General features: G+C 43.8%; 1 protein-coding gene across 1 annotated transcript in view; it reads right to left on the minus strand.

Annotated features, from left to right (window-relative positions):
- vps54 (VPS54 subunit of GARP complex) overlaps nucleotides 1–13,772 on the minus strand; it is a 32,764-nt gene that overhangs the window by 6,256 nt on the left and 12,736 nt on the right. Inside the window, exons 6-15 of the mRNA XM_084079266.1 lie at nucleotides 12,476–12,607; nucleotides 11,115–11,500; nucleotides 9,392–9,518; nucleotides 7,907–8,014; nucleotides 7,022–7,077; nucleotides 4,308–4,404; nucleotides 2,789–3,249; nucleotides 2,278–2,410; nucleotides 1,489–1,670; nucleotides 676–788 (exon numbers count right to left, since the gene is read on the minus strand). Coding sequence (XP_083935392.1) covers nucleotides 676–788; nucleotides 1,489–1,670; nucleotides 2,278–2,410; nucleotides 2,789–3,249; nucleotides 4,308–4,404; nucleotides 7,022–7,077; nucleotides 7,907–8,014; nucleotides 9,392–9,518; nucleotides 11,115–11,500; nucleotides 12,476–12,607 — 1,795 coding nt within the window. The remainder of the gene's footprint in view (nucleotides 1–675; nucleotides 789–1,488; nucleotides 1,671–2,277; nucleotides 2,411–2,788; nucleotides 3,250–4,307; nucleotides 4,405–7,021; nucleotides 7,078–7,906; nucleotides 8,015–9,391; nucleotides 9,519–11,114; nucleotides 11,501–12,475; nucleotides 12,608–13,772) is intronic.

Genomic DNA, 13,772 nt, shown 5'->3' on the forward strand with positions numbered 1-13,772 from the left:
TAAAATAGTGGAAGGAAATGTGCACTTTCCTACGAGATTAACAGGGACCTCATTCTCCCCACATCCTCCAGTGACTATATGGCAATGAAGTGATTGTCCCTAGAAATGCTCTGAACGGCCTGTTCGAGCTCGTGTCAGGTCCTCGATCCGACCAGAGCTTTTTTTGAGGACTTGTGTGAGAGGCACCCGAGTGTTGCGCCGAATGTGGCGACCTATCGATTTCTGTTCCGCCCGCCGGCCGCAGCCGTGTTCCAGCGGTGCCAATCGGCCAATCATCAAAAGGTCGCGCAAACGTCACTTTTCCTTCCCGTCTATCTATCAGCCTCCGGCCGTTTCACAGCCTGTGGCAAAAATCCATAACACTGTCTGTGACGCTCAGACATGAATCATGTGTTGGCTCGCCACCGCCACTGCTCGCCAAAACCTAGCATTTAGTGAGTGTTATACCGCTCATCATCTGTTGCGCGCTTAACCACGTAGTAAGCCCCATATACTTTGTCGCATGACAAACGACAAAACTTGCTGATCTACAAGCTCACAGCACAATTCGATGCAATTTGTGAGCTTGCAGTGTTGCCATTTTGTGAAACTCCTGATTGGCTAAGATTGACTTTTACTCCCTGACCTGGTGGAGACCGGTGCACACTGGTTGATGAGAACAAAGCCACCGGGTACCTGGTAGCTTGCGCTCTGGTAGTGTTATCCTGCCGTCAGCGATGGAGTTGACCAGGTCCTGGAACTCAGCGGGGACTTCAGCCTGCTTCCACCGCTCGTTGTCCAGCAGCAGGCTGGGTTTGGGGACACCATGATGACACCATGTTAACACAGTGCTGACACACACTGACACACACACACACACACACACACACACACACACACACACACACACACACACACACACACACACACACACACACACACACACACACACACACACACACACACACACACACACACACCTGTCTGGAACTACCACTAAAATACTAGAGCTTTGAGACTTTCTTTCATTAGGTGGAAGTTAATTCACACATGCAGGTACAGTATGTAGTTGTACAGTATGTACCTGACGTTTACTCCCACAAACACGGCCAATTATATTTATTGGAATGCCTGACCAAGCCGGATACAATGTGGAATATTCAAAACCCTTATCTGTGAATTTGTGGACCCCCTTGACAATGAGATATATACCAGCTCAGTGGCCCTGTGGTTAGAGTGTCCGCCCTGAGACTGGGAGGTCAGGGTTGAGTGCCAGTGCCTCCCTGCTTGGCACTCAGCATCAAGGGTTGGGGTAAGGCCCTACGACATACTAGCGTAATGTCCAGGGAGTGTACTTGTACATCGGCAAGGCTTACTTACTTGAAAATGAGATGGTTCATCTCAAGGGGTTAGTTTCTTAGTATTTCATGAATGGGGCACAGGCCTAAACATTCAAACAGTCAGTATAGTCAGACTAAACATCCAGAGGTAGACTACGTACACACTAACCTCAGCTTGGTCTTGCGCTCCTCGTGGAAACGATGGACAAAGCGGTTGGCCTGGCTCTGTAGCGCCCCCCTGAGGGACATGCTGCGCCTGCAGCACAGCTCCTCCGTGTCCCTGATGAAGGCCTCCACGGCCTGGGACAGACCCACGAACTCTGAGGAGCTCAGGCGCTCCAGAGAGCCGTCCTGACGGAGAAAAAAACCCCAATACATTTAACCAGTAATGTAGTGAAGTAATTAACACATTCACTGTCAGACTTATTTCTGGCTGCGTGCAGCCTGAAATTCGTTGTTTTAACCCATTTAAACAGGGAACGCATCTGTGTAACCACTTAAACCATTAATTTTATACTTTGGCTATTCAAAAATAGCAGATACACAAGCTCATAACGCGGCACTCGGTGCCGCACTATGAGCATGTATATCTGCAATTTTAGAAAAATCTTATTTTTTTGCAAATCTTTTTTTAGTGCAAATCCTTGAATATTCAAACCTATATAAAGCAAACATTTTTTACTCAAATCTATGCTTCTGGGGGGTCCCTGGAACAAAATACTTTCAGGTGGGAGTCATAGGCAAAATACATATAATTTTTGGAGGTCCTTGACATGAAAAAGTTTGAGAACCACTGATATAGTAGCATAAGTGTTTCAGAAAACTGTGTAGGATTTAGAAGACATTTTGTAAAATCTGAACCTCAGGCCTTAATGGGTTAATAAATAAATCAATCAATCAATCAATCAATCGCAACGCATGTTGTGAGCTCTATGAGGTCAGATAGAATGCTCTTTACCTTGGCTCTGGCCACCAGGACTTTAACACAGCGGTCATGGCTGACATCGGAGGCGGTGCAGAGCAGCTCCTGGATGTTGTTGGCCACGCGGCCCAGCTCCAGCTCTGAGGGCATCATGTCCTCCCCACCGGACCTATGGAGGAGGAGGGGAGAGCCATGAACCATGAACCATGAGGACATACAACTTAGCAGCACATCAAGTGGAATGCAGCACATTCTCCCCGTTTCCTGTCTATCTCCACTGTGTACCATTAATAAAAAGGCAGAAAGCCCAAAAAAGGAAAAAAAGGAAAACAAATGTTTTCAGTGGAATAAACCATTGGTTCTAAAACAAAACTATGCCTAAACCCAACCAAACACTATGCCTAAAACCAACCCTAACCTTACAAAAACTATGCCTAAACCTAACCTTAACTCTAACCCCACAAACACTATGCCTAACATAACCTATGCCTGAACCTAAACCTCAAAACCAGAGTCCGCAGCGAAACTGCCAGGATGAGTGACTTACGCGATGCCGGCGCCCCCTACTGTCTGGAAGCTGCTAGAGGAGGACTCGGTGGTTCCCGAGGCCGAGTCACTACCACAGGCCTCCGCCCCGCCTCCGCGTCCCCCCTGCCCCGGCTGCTGCACCACCCTGGGCCCCGGAGCAGAGCTCTGGTCCTGGGCTGCTGCCGCTGCTGCCACCTGTTGTTGCTGCTGATGCTGCTGCTGGGCGTCGCTGATGGCATCGCTGATGAACAGGCCCTCGTGGGTGAGGTAGGCCAGCTCGGCCTCGCCCTGCTGGAGCGGCTGGCAGCCCCCCGAGGAGGAGGAGGCCGCCGTGCTCTGGTGGTGGTCCTGGGGCTCCGAGGAGGAGGAGGGGCCCGACGACGGCGCCGCCGGCTGCTGCTGCTCCGACAACACTTTTAGACTCTTCTGGTTGGTGTCCAGGATCATCAGCACCACGTTCCTGATCACACTCAGAGTGGACTGGTGGTGGAGGCACACACACAGGGAAAGGAGAGAGAGAGAAACCTTAACATTTGAAGCAAATTTTGATTCAGTTTTAGTCATAGTCTTTTGAATCAAATTCCATTTAGTTTTAGTCATATTTTAGTCATCTGAAATGTTTTAGTTTTTGTCTACTTTTAGTCGACTAAATATCATAAGATTTTAGTCGACTGAATCTACAGTTGATTTAGTCGACTAAAATGTATTTTGGCGGTGCCTTGATGGTGTCGTAATGGCTCATTGTCCACTGGGCTTTTTTTCTCGGCTGAAAACGCAAAGGCTCTCGCCTAAAACGCGATTCCAGGCGCTTGAGTTGACATTTTTTTTTAGCTTTCAGCAGGCAGGGAAAAAAGCGATGCACGTGCACGCACGAGCGCAAGGTAAATGCCCAGCGCAACGCCAATGAGCTGCTGGAGTTTCCAAAAAACAGCTCTCCCGTTATGAACAATTAAAAACATGCGCTGCGCTCAGGAAAAAACATCTTGGTGGACACAGAGCCTTAAGCAGGCTTAAGTTCCTAACGCTTCTGGATAGTGTGCCACCTTGACCACATGTACCTACAACTTGTCTCATTTTAAATCATTTCCAGATAATTTTATAAAAAAGCAACTGATATTGTTGTAAAATAGATAAGATAATATCTTATGGTATTCCTTATCTGTTGCCCTACCTAAATGACTCGTCAAGGCAATCTGGTAGCTGAAAAGATAACTGTAATCACATCAATTACTATTCTGGCTGGGGATCTGTGTTTTGCACGCCATTACTCCTCTATACCCTCAGATTCCTGTCTCTGATACATTTTAAATGAAGAAACAACCGTCTCCTGGATGGTGTGCTCCAGTGGGTGAGCAGAATTCACCAAACCTGTCCTGCAAGTGACCTAACAAGGGAACATTGCAGACTGAGGCTATGCCTGATTCTATTTACCTCTAATGAGTCCTTCTATTTTTGTCATAAAAGGCCTTAAAAGACCCACCTTGATTTTGTGTAGAAAGAGAAGGAAGTATATTACGTCTATGGGTGGACATACCCACCTTGATTTTGTGTAGAAAGAGAAGGAAGTTCTCAAAGACGTTCTTCAGCAGCTCAAACCACTGGGGGAACGTCATCAGACGCATCTGATCAGGTAGCCTGAGGAGCACAAACAACTGTTACATGGATATGATTTATTACTTTTATTGTGATTGATTTACATTTATGTCAAAAAAGGACAAAATAAGCTTTAGCTTCTCTCTGCCCCTTCTTGAACAAAAATGGTTGGGCTGTTGATGATGTATGGAGTTTTCTGTACTATGTTTTCATTTGTTCAAGATAAATAAAGATCAAATCAAACTAGAAAAAGTGCTCCTCGGAGCACAAGTCTCCGCCAGCAGACTTGGGAATGTTGGGAATGTTCTACTTCTTATGTTCTAATTCTTACAAAAAATAGAACATGTTACTGTGTCATAGTAACATGACACAAGTGTCCTATCCGTCTGTATAAGTGTCCTATCCGTCCTGTCTGTATAAGTGTCCTATCCGTCCTGTCTGTATAAGTGTCCTATCCGTCCTGTATGTATAAGTGTCCTATCCGTCCTGTCTATGTAAGTGTCCTATGTAAGTGTCCTATCTGTCCTGTCTGTGTAAGTGTGATTATTCCTGTCTTACCTCACTTTGAAAGAGGCTAAGACTCTTTCAAAGTGACATGTATTTATAGGCCGCTATACGTCACTAGCCAATCAGATCACACTATTTCACCGTATTGTCACGTGTCACGTGAGGCTTGACCAATGTTAGCTTGACATGTGGAAAGTGAAAACAATGTCTCCTGGCGGAGACAATGAATTGGAATCCAGGGAGTGTGTGTGCACAGTTTTGCAGCGACCGGGCCAACGGTGCCGGAGATTAGCTGGTAACGGACGGACAGGACACACACACGGACGGACAGGGGGCAAAACATACTCTCTCGCCATGCCTTTCGGCCTGGCGGAGACAATAAAGTTCAACATGGCTCAAAGCCATCATCCTAAACATATTTGTAAATAAAACATTAAAATGTCTAACCAATCTGTATGGTTGAAGGTGATCTTGCTGCTCTTCTATTGAGAGATTTAGATCCTGAAGTCGAGTGGGATAGCTACTAGTTGATATAAGAAGTGCAAACCGTAGTATCTCCTCTGTCCAAACAGGCCAGGTAAAGTAGGACATAATCTTATGGATTACTGCTTTAAGTAACCACTACCAAGACTTGTGATTGTGAAATGTGAACTGAAGCCATTCTAATATGGATGCCCATATGGGTATGCCAATATATGGGCATACTGTATACTGAGGACATCAGGGATCTCCATATATGGGCAAAAAGGGGACACAGACAGACAGGTACAACAGGTACACTGACAAAGCCCCCGACACTATAACTCGGGGTCGGATCAGTGGTACAACGTAGGTAGATGTGAGGGCCCGAATCTCTAGTAGCTTAAACACACGAACCGCCTCTGATAAATGCAGACTCACTCACTCACCACAAAAAAACAAACACACCCATGGAAACATAACCTGCATCTTTGCACACACACCGCAAACCTTCCACATTCTTGTAAAGCATTCATCCGTACCCTGCCAGGCAGGAAGGACATGCTACGCTCCACTGTGGGCCTATTGTCTGTGGACAATGGGCACAGTTCTGCCAGTGAACGTCTTTGAATGTATGTGGAGTTGAACTACATTTCTCATAGCCGTCATTAGGTTGAAGTGTAGTTGTTGCTCATTTCAAAACGACAGACAGTGAAAACCTTGGCCCTCAGTGCCGCGCTATGAGCTTGTAGATGAAAAGCCAAAGTATAAAACAATGGCTTTTGCTCAAATCTAAAATGACACAGATGTGTGCCACGCTACGATCTTGTAGATCTGCAATTATTTTTTTGAAAAATCGTGAAAATTTGTGCTAATCTTTGAATGTTTTTAAGCGAACATTTTTAACTCAAATCTTTGCTTCTGGGGATTCTACAAATGTCTTCTAAGTCAAACAGTTTTTTTTTACCTGTGTTGCTATAATCAGTGGTTCTCAAACTTTTTCATGTCAAGGACCCCCGGAATGATATGTATTTGGCCACGGACCACCCCACCTCAAAATATTTTGTTCTTGGGACCCCCAGAAGCAAAGATTTGAGTTAAAAATGTATATAAGACTTGCACACATTTTCATGATGTATTTTCAAAAATAATGCTATGAGCTTGTAGATCTTCTATTTTTGAATAGCCAAAGAAATCCAAAATGACACAGATGCGTTCCCGGTTTGAATGGATTAAGAAACAAATATTTTTGATATATTTTTTCAAAAATCTGTTAGGATTTAGAAAACATTTTAGGAATCGGACTCAGGCCTTAATGGGGTAAATGAAAATAAAATCTCACGACTGAAAATGTTTGTATGACCAAGTCCTAATGTGTGATTTGTGAAACATTATGAAAGGAGACCCCCACACTAGCGCTTGTTTCCTAAACAATTAACACCATATGTAAAATAATGACATTTTAGTAATATTGTCCCTGCTGTTCTACATACTGACAACCAGGTGAAATCACAGATTGAGGCTTTTTTTAACCTTTGCTTTTATATGAAATATCCGAGACTATATTAGGAAATCAGTGACTGAGAACTTTTAATCCATGCATATTACATGGAGATGATTGTGAGGCCCCTTGCATCATGAGTGTAATCAGGATTACACAATAAGACAAACACAAGGAACAGTTTCTACTTACTTAGTGACGACTTCGGTGTCGATGTCTTCTATTTGTGAAACACAGTCCACCACACACTGCAGAGAACAACACAGCCATTCATCCACACAGCTTATTTTACACTGACTTTGAACAAAGTGATTTATTTTTACTTTGATTTTGTTCTGTTTTAATTTCTGGTATCTGGTACTTTTATCCATCTTCTGCATAGTATGTAGAACTATTTCTAAAGCAGTTTTTCACTGAAGAAAAAAATGTAAACTAACTTATGATGACTAAAACTATGACTATATATACTGACAATTTCATCAACAAATCCAAGAGATCCAGTAGAACCAATACATGTCATTTCATGCTTATTATTGCATGTATAAGCTCACAACTTGTAGATCGGCTATTTTCGGAAGACAGCTAAGTGTAAATCAGGTATTATGACACTGCCAACCCAAATTGTTGTCGACTAAATCAACTGTAGATTTAGTCGAGTAAAACTAGACTAAAACCAAAACCTTTCAAATGACAAAAATATGACTAAAACTAAAATGGGATTTTATTCAAAAGACTATGACTAAAACTAAATCCAACTTTGCTGTCAAAATTAACACTGTTCTAAAGTGCTATACAGATAGTTATGGAATGTTCAACTGTTTATAAATTAGGTCTCATCAAGTCTTATGCTGCGTTCACACTGGCAGATACAGTACAAAGCTACACAGCATATCTGTAGCGTTGTATCTTTGTAGATGAAGTTGAAACCAGCTCAACTTTTTGTAGCTGTTCTGTTGCAGCTTTTGCAGCAGCTACAAAAGTTGGATGTATCTTTGTATCCTCATGTCACTGTCTTTCATTGAAAATAAATGGTAGCCTGCCAGTGGGAACGCAGCATCAGGGTTTCTCTTTTCCCACCTGTGTGACGAGAGCCTTGGCGGCGAGGATCATCTCGTTGTTGTAAATGTCCAGAAAGTCCAGTTTCCTCTGTCTCAGCAGACCAAACACCAGAGACTCCAGACGCTCCTGGATAAAGCCATGATAACACACACACTGTACAATGAACACTCAGTGACCAAATCTGACATTTATGTAGAATCGTTGCGGTTTCGTAGCAGATCTACGTAGATCTACGTAGCAGATCTACAAGCTCATAACGCGTCGCTTCGCGCCGCGTTATGAGCTTGTAGATCTGCTACGTTTCCTATTTTTGAATTTGAATCCTGAAAAGTAGCAGTTTAGTTTAAGGCAAGCCAGTGATTTTGCTGTGGTGAATTTTTTATCACAATATTTTGAATTTGAATTAATGATTGTAAAAGCAAGAGCAGTGTAATTAACGTAACATCTAATAGTGATTCAAGTCAAGGCTAGTATCTGAAAGTAATTCTTTGCTAGCTGCAGTGACAAACTGAGAAGTTTAAATGATCAAAGAAAATTATGTGGGAGTCAATTTAGTACAAGTTATCAAAAGCCATCTGAATTGTCCTGATTTGATAAAGACCCACCATTCTGTACACCATCCAGATAAAAAAACAAAACAATTGCAAAGATAATTTTATACACATATTTCCAAATTAAAGTCATTAATTAAGTAATCAGTAACAGCGTGATGTGATGACTGCGGTTGATTTCCACCTCATTATGCAATGGAAAACAACTATATATTTGGCTTGATTTCAACATGCACAAAAAAAGTCTTGCCAGTGGCATCTACCTTCAGCGATCTTCGATCATAATAGAGATGAAATTTGTACTGTATGGTTTTAAAAAAACAAAAACGTTAGACTTGAATGAGATGTCTAATTGATAATGGCCTGCCCCTGAAAAGGGTTAGATAAATATTAGAGAATGTAATATTACAAAATGAGATCCACCGGTGTAAAAGGACCCAGACAAAAAAACATTCATTGAATGTCACAGTTCAAAAACAAAATTCTAACATTCAGCGGTGTAGTATAGTAGTTACTACAGGGGTCTTCAACAGGGGTCCTCAGAGCTACTATAGGGGGTCCGCCAAAATCTTTGTGTGATAGGATTTCGTTTTTTTTACATTAACTTGAACCCTAGAATTCCTTTTCCGAGGGGAACATTAGCCAAAAATAGCAGAGGCGTTGAGAGCTTGTAGATCGGCTATTTTTGGCAAAGAGGCTATAGGTGTAGAGGGGAAAAAATACTTTAATCTGAAACACAATGTTATACAATATAGAGGGGGTCCCTGCTTCATCTCTCTCTCAGCTAGGGGGTCCTTGGCCTGAAAAGGTTGAAGACCCCTGGTATAGTTTATTTAGAGTCTGGATTTATAATCCAAGTTAAAACGTTTGAGAAGCACTGATTGTAGTAGTCATACACAGTGGGTTAACTAACCACCAGCAGGTGGCCCTGTTTTTCCATCAAACCCCGTACCTTCTCCATGACGTGCGGCTCGTCCCTCAGGCTGCGGTTGAGGTCACTGCGGGCGTACATGCTGAAGTCCTCCACCATCATCTTATCTATCAGCTTCTCCAGCTCACACAGCTGAGAGCCCAGGTGTCTGGGGTGGGGGAGAGGGGGGGACATTCATGACATTTTAATTGACCATTAAAGGTAGTGATATTCTTCAGTGAAAAGGTTTAAGCACTATATTCTGATAGTATTCATTGCTATAGACTAGACATCAACATTAAGTTTCCTTATGACACATCACAATACATATAAATGAATACATATTTCCAACTGATTTTGATTGCCCAAACACATTTCTTGTTTCTTCTTCTTCTTTAGAAATATTATCAGGATGTAATGATCATCATGGGCGCTCGGTGGCGCAGTGGTTAAGTCCCTGCCCACCACCACGGAGGTTGTGGGTTCGAATCCACCGTGGTGCATCTGGCTTTGTCGAGCGTCTAGATACGACAGCAGTGACAACACAGAAGTGTGTGTGGGGAGGAATTAATTAAATTGGGGAGAAAAAGGGGTAATTCTTTTTGGGCTACTCTAAATAAAAATATTTTAAAAAAAGGATGTCATGAACATACCCATCTCCCTAAAAGGAAAAACCTCTCTCTCACACCTATGCCAGTGATCACCCTCCCCTGTGCCAATGTTGGCACCTGTGCCTAAGGTTGCCTACCCCTGGACTAGAGTGTTTGTTCAGTAACAGGAGTGTCCCAGTCTCTCCAGCTCTTTTTAACACATTCGGTGCCAGAGTTTTATTAAAAAAGTGACGTTGAGTGCCAGAGATCTCACCGTTTGTAGCGCTACGCTGTTTACAGCGTGCAGACTCCACGACGAGCACTCGATTGTAAACAATAAATGCGTGCACGATGGTGGATGGTCCTGGCTAACGCCTGGAACAATAACATCTCTCACGCGAGTCACCACGGCGGAGTGGCGATCACTCCGAAAATGACTCGTTTTCCCCACTGTAAAAAGTTACGGAAATATGGATTTTTTTTGCCAAGGAGATAGAATGGGAGCGGACGGGAGCCAGGTTTTTTGGCACAGTGATCCATCTGTCCCTTCCTTCTCAGAGTCACCGTGGGTGATTCCAGAGCTGCGCTAGCCCCCCCCCCTCGTGGAAAAAAACGGAGAATCACGGTTTTGGCACCCAAAAGTGTTAATTAACAGAAAACGTAATTTCAGGTGGGTTGCAAATCATCAGCCAATCAGGATCGAGTACCCATTTATCAGCTTACATTTTATTTATACCAGGGGTCTTCAACGTTTTCAGGTCAAGGACCCCGTAGCTGAGAGAGCGATGAAGCAGGGACCCCCACTACATATTGTATAAAATTATGTTTTACATTTAACTTTTTTTTGTTTACTTGGTCTGCCAAGTTTCCAAGTTTCCCCCTCTACACCTATACCTCTTTGGTAAAAATAGCCGATCTACAAGCTCACAACGCCTCGGGCTGCGAGGCGTTGTGAGCTTGTAGATCTGTTATTTTTGTTCTCCTCAGAAAAAAGTGATGCTAGGGTTCAAAATAATCATATCACACAAAGATTTGGCGGACCCCCTGTAGTAACTCTGAGGACCCCCTAGGGGTCCCGGACCCCCTGTTGAAGACCCCTGATTTATACTGTTTTTGTGGCCCTCACAAGAATAGTAACACAAGTACACACTGGATTTCCAAAGCCCACACTGTACCTGAAGCTGTGAATGCCCTGCAGCTCCTGCTGCAGCACCTCCTTGGTGGTGGAGATGAGCTCCAGCGCGCCCACGAACTCCGAGGTGGAGAGCAGCAGCTGCACGGTGGGCTGCGTCTGGTGCACGGCCGCCATCAGCTTCAGCTTGCCGTGCAGCTTGACGCAGTTGTCCCGCGTCAGCACCGTGCGCACGGCCCGCAGCGGGCCCTGGCACATGACGCGGTCCATGGCGGCGGTGCGCCCCCGCAGCACGGCCACGGCGCGGTGCGTGTTGCGCAGGCGGTCCTGCAGCTCGTGCTGCGACGACATGGCGTGGAAGAAGGCCTCGGAGCGCAGCGAGATCTGACGGGCGATGCTCACCTCCACCACGTCCAGGTAGTGACTTAACTAGGAGACCATATGGGATAAAGCAAATATAAAATCTCTTGATTGAAAGTTTAATGATAATGATGTTTAGGTTATTATCATTCTAAACCTTATGTTGCTGCTGTTCTACATGCAGCCAACCACAATCACAGATTTGAGGCATTAAAGGAGAATTTCGGACCAGCCTTTTTCTTACCTTTATATGATATTATTATATCCTAGGATAAGTGGTCCAGTAGAACATTTTCATATCTCCATCCTGAGTCCACCGCAGCTAAAAACCCGAGCGGACAGTCCAATCGCTAGATCGCATATTTTTATCGCTCGAAATCTTGATAACGGACTTTCATAATGACAGAAAACTCTCCACAGTGTTTGTGTTAGATGCGCCCCTCCCTCCGGAAGTCTCACAAGACGAGATTTCACCCGTACCGTGATTTCATCCAAGTCGGCTTGTAAACACTACGGCGGCCCATTTTGGACAAAAACACAGCGGTGAGGTTTCTGTCATTATGAACGTCAGATATCGCAAAAAAATATATAAATTCGAGCGATTACAATACGCGATCTGATGCATGGACCGTCCGCTCGGGGTTTTTAGCTGTGGTGGACTTGGGATTGGGGAGTTATGAAAATGCTGTACTGTACCACTCGTCCTAGAATATAAAAATACAAAAAGGTAGTCCAGAATTCTTTAACCTTTTTTGCTTTAATGGCATGTTTATGGAAAATACTTCTAAAACATGTATTCTATTGCTAGTTTGATCACTTCAAATACTCTTTGATCTTCAAATAACCAACAACCGAAACTAGCCGATCTACAAGCTCACAACACGTCACAGCGCGACGCGGTGTGAGCTGCCCGCCGGCAACGATATAGATTTTTTATCTTTTTTTCTCTTTGTTTGTTGTTTTTTTGTCTTTAACTCTCTGATCATCCCTGGGCTTCACGTGGGCCTTTAGCAGCAGCATGCAGCCACACAGTGACTCACTGACCTTCTCCTGCAGGAGTCTGGAGGAGGTCATGTCTCTGGTGCTCTTCCCTCCGGCGCTGTTGAAGTGTGACCAGGGCAGCACGGCGTTGAAGGTGGTCGGCTCGTCCAGCGCAAAGTCTGGCCTCATGAAGATCTGACATGATGAGAGACGTGAGACATGATGAGTGATGAGCGACAGCTGAGACACGCATGCATGTGGCACAACAATAATTATATTACTGCAAGTGATCATGACCAAGGAATAATGCTGTATGGTGACAGGAACACCCAATAGCGTTCAAAGCGATCATCTTTATTTAAATTTTCTTACACACACAGCTTTCAAGCACATTTCAATTTGCCACACGGCACGTTGAGCCATAGCGGTAAAAACACGTGAAACACGTTAATGGCACTCAATGAGTTAATTGCTTATGGTTATGAAAGTATTCCATTATGCCAGGTGCGTCCAGTGCAACGTGGTCGTCTCGGAAAACAACGAGAAGTGTCGATAAAATAGAACCAATATTCGGTTACTGCATTGTCTATTTCTCGCTTCAAATGGTTTCAAAAACATTCGTGAGAGCAACGTTTAGCTGTAAATTACATGGTGTGTTTGTGTACATGGCTGTCATGTTGGATACGCCACAAAATCAAGCGACGCAGATTGACATGAGACAGGTGCTCCGAGTCTTTGATTAGACAGCGGTCTGTTATGGAGTTCAGCCGTCATTATTCAAAAATAACAGACCGATGAATTCAGTGATTGACCAATCAGAATCAAGCATTCAACCAAGCCGTCTAATATATTGTATTAACACTAACCACACACGCATTTCCACCAGCCGCCCGTCCAGGCTATGACTAGACCAGAACTACACAGTACACACCCCATAGAACCACAGCATTACCGTCCCGGTTTAAATTAATTCATCCACTTTTATGCATTCACACCAAAGAGGTTCCACTAAAGACCTGTTGGATTTTGACCTCCGTGTCTGTCCAGGTAGGAAGTGGCAAAAAGAAAGGACTAAATACCTTTCATGAAATGACATGGCAAAATTACTCAACACAGCTAACAACGTGTGTATTAAGAACAATATCATAAGCATCTAGTTTTAACTGCATTGTGTTTTCCAAGCCAACAACTTTCTGTCTGCTGCTTTATGATTTTTGCACAATCTCAAAATCCCAAAACAACAACTGTTCCAAACCAAAAAACGGTACAATATGAGTGCACGGAACCACAGTATGAAGCCAATCAGGAATGTGTAATGAATGGAGAAGATTCCATTTCAATTTGTCTTTCTTAGCGCTGT

This window comes from Gymnoscopelus microlampas (assembly GCF_963454915.1).
Source record: "Gymnoscopelus microlampas genome assembly, chromosome: 2".
Taxonomy (NCBI): Eukaryota; Metazoa; Chordata; class Actinopteri; order Myctophiformes; family Myctophidae; genus Gymnoscopelus; species Gymnoscopelus microlampas.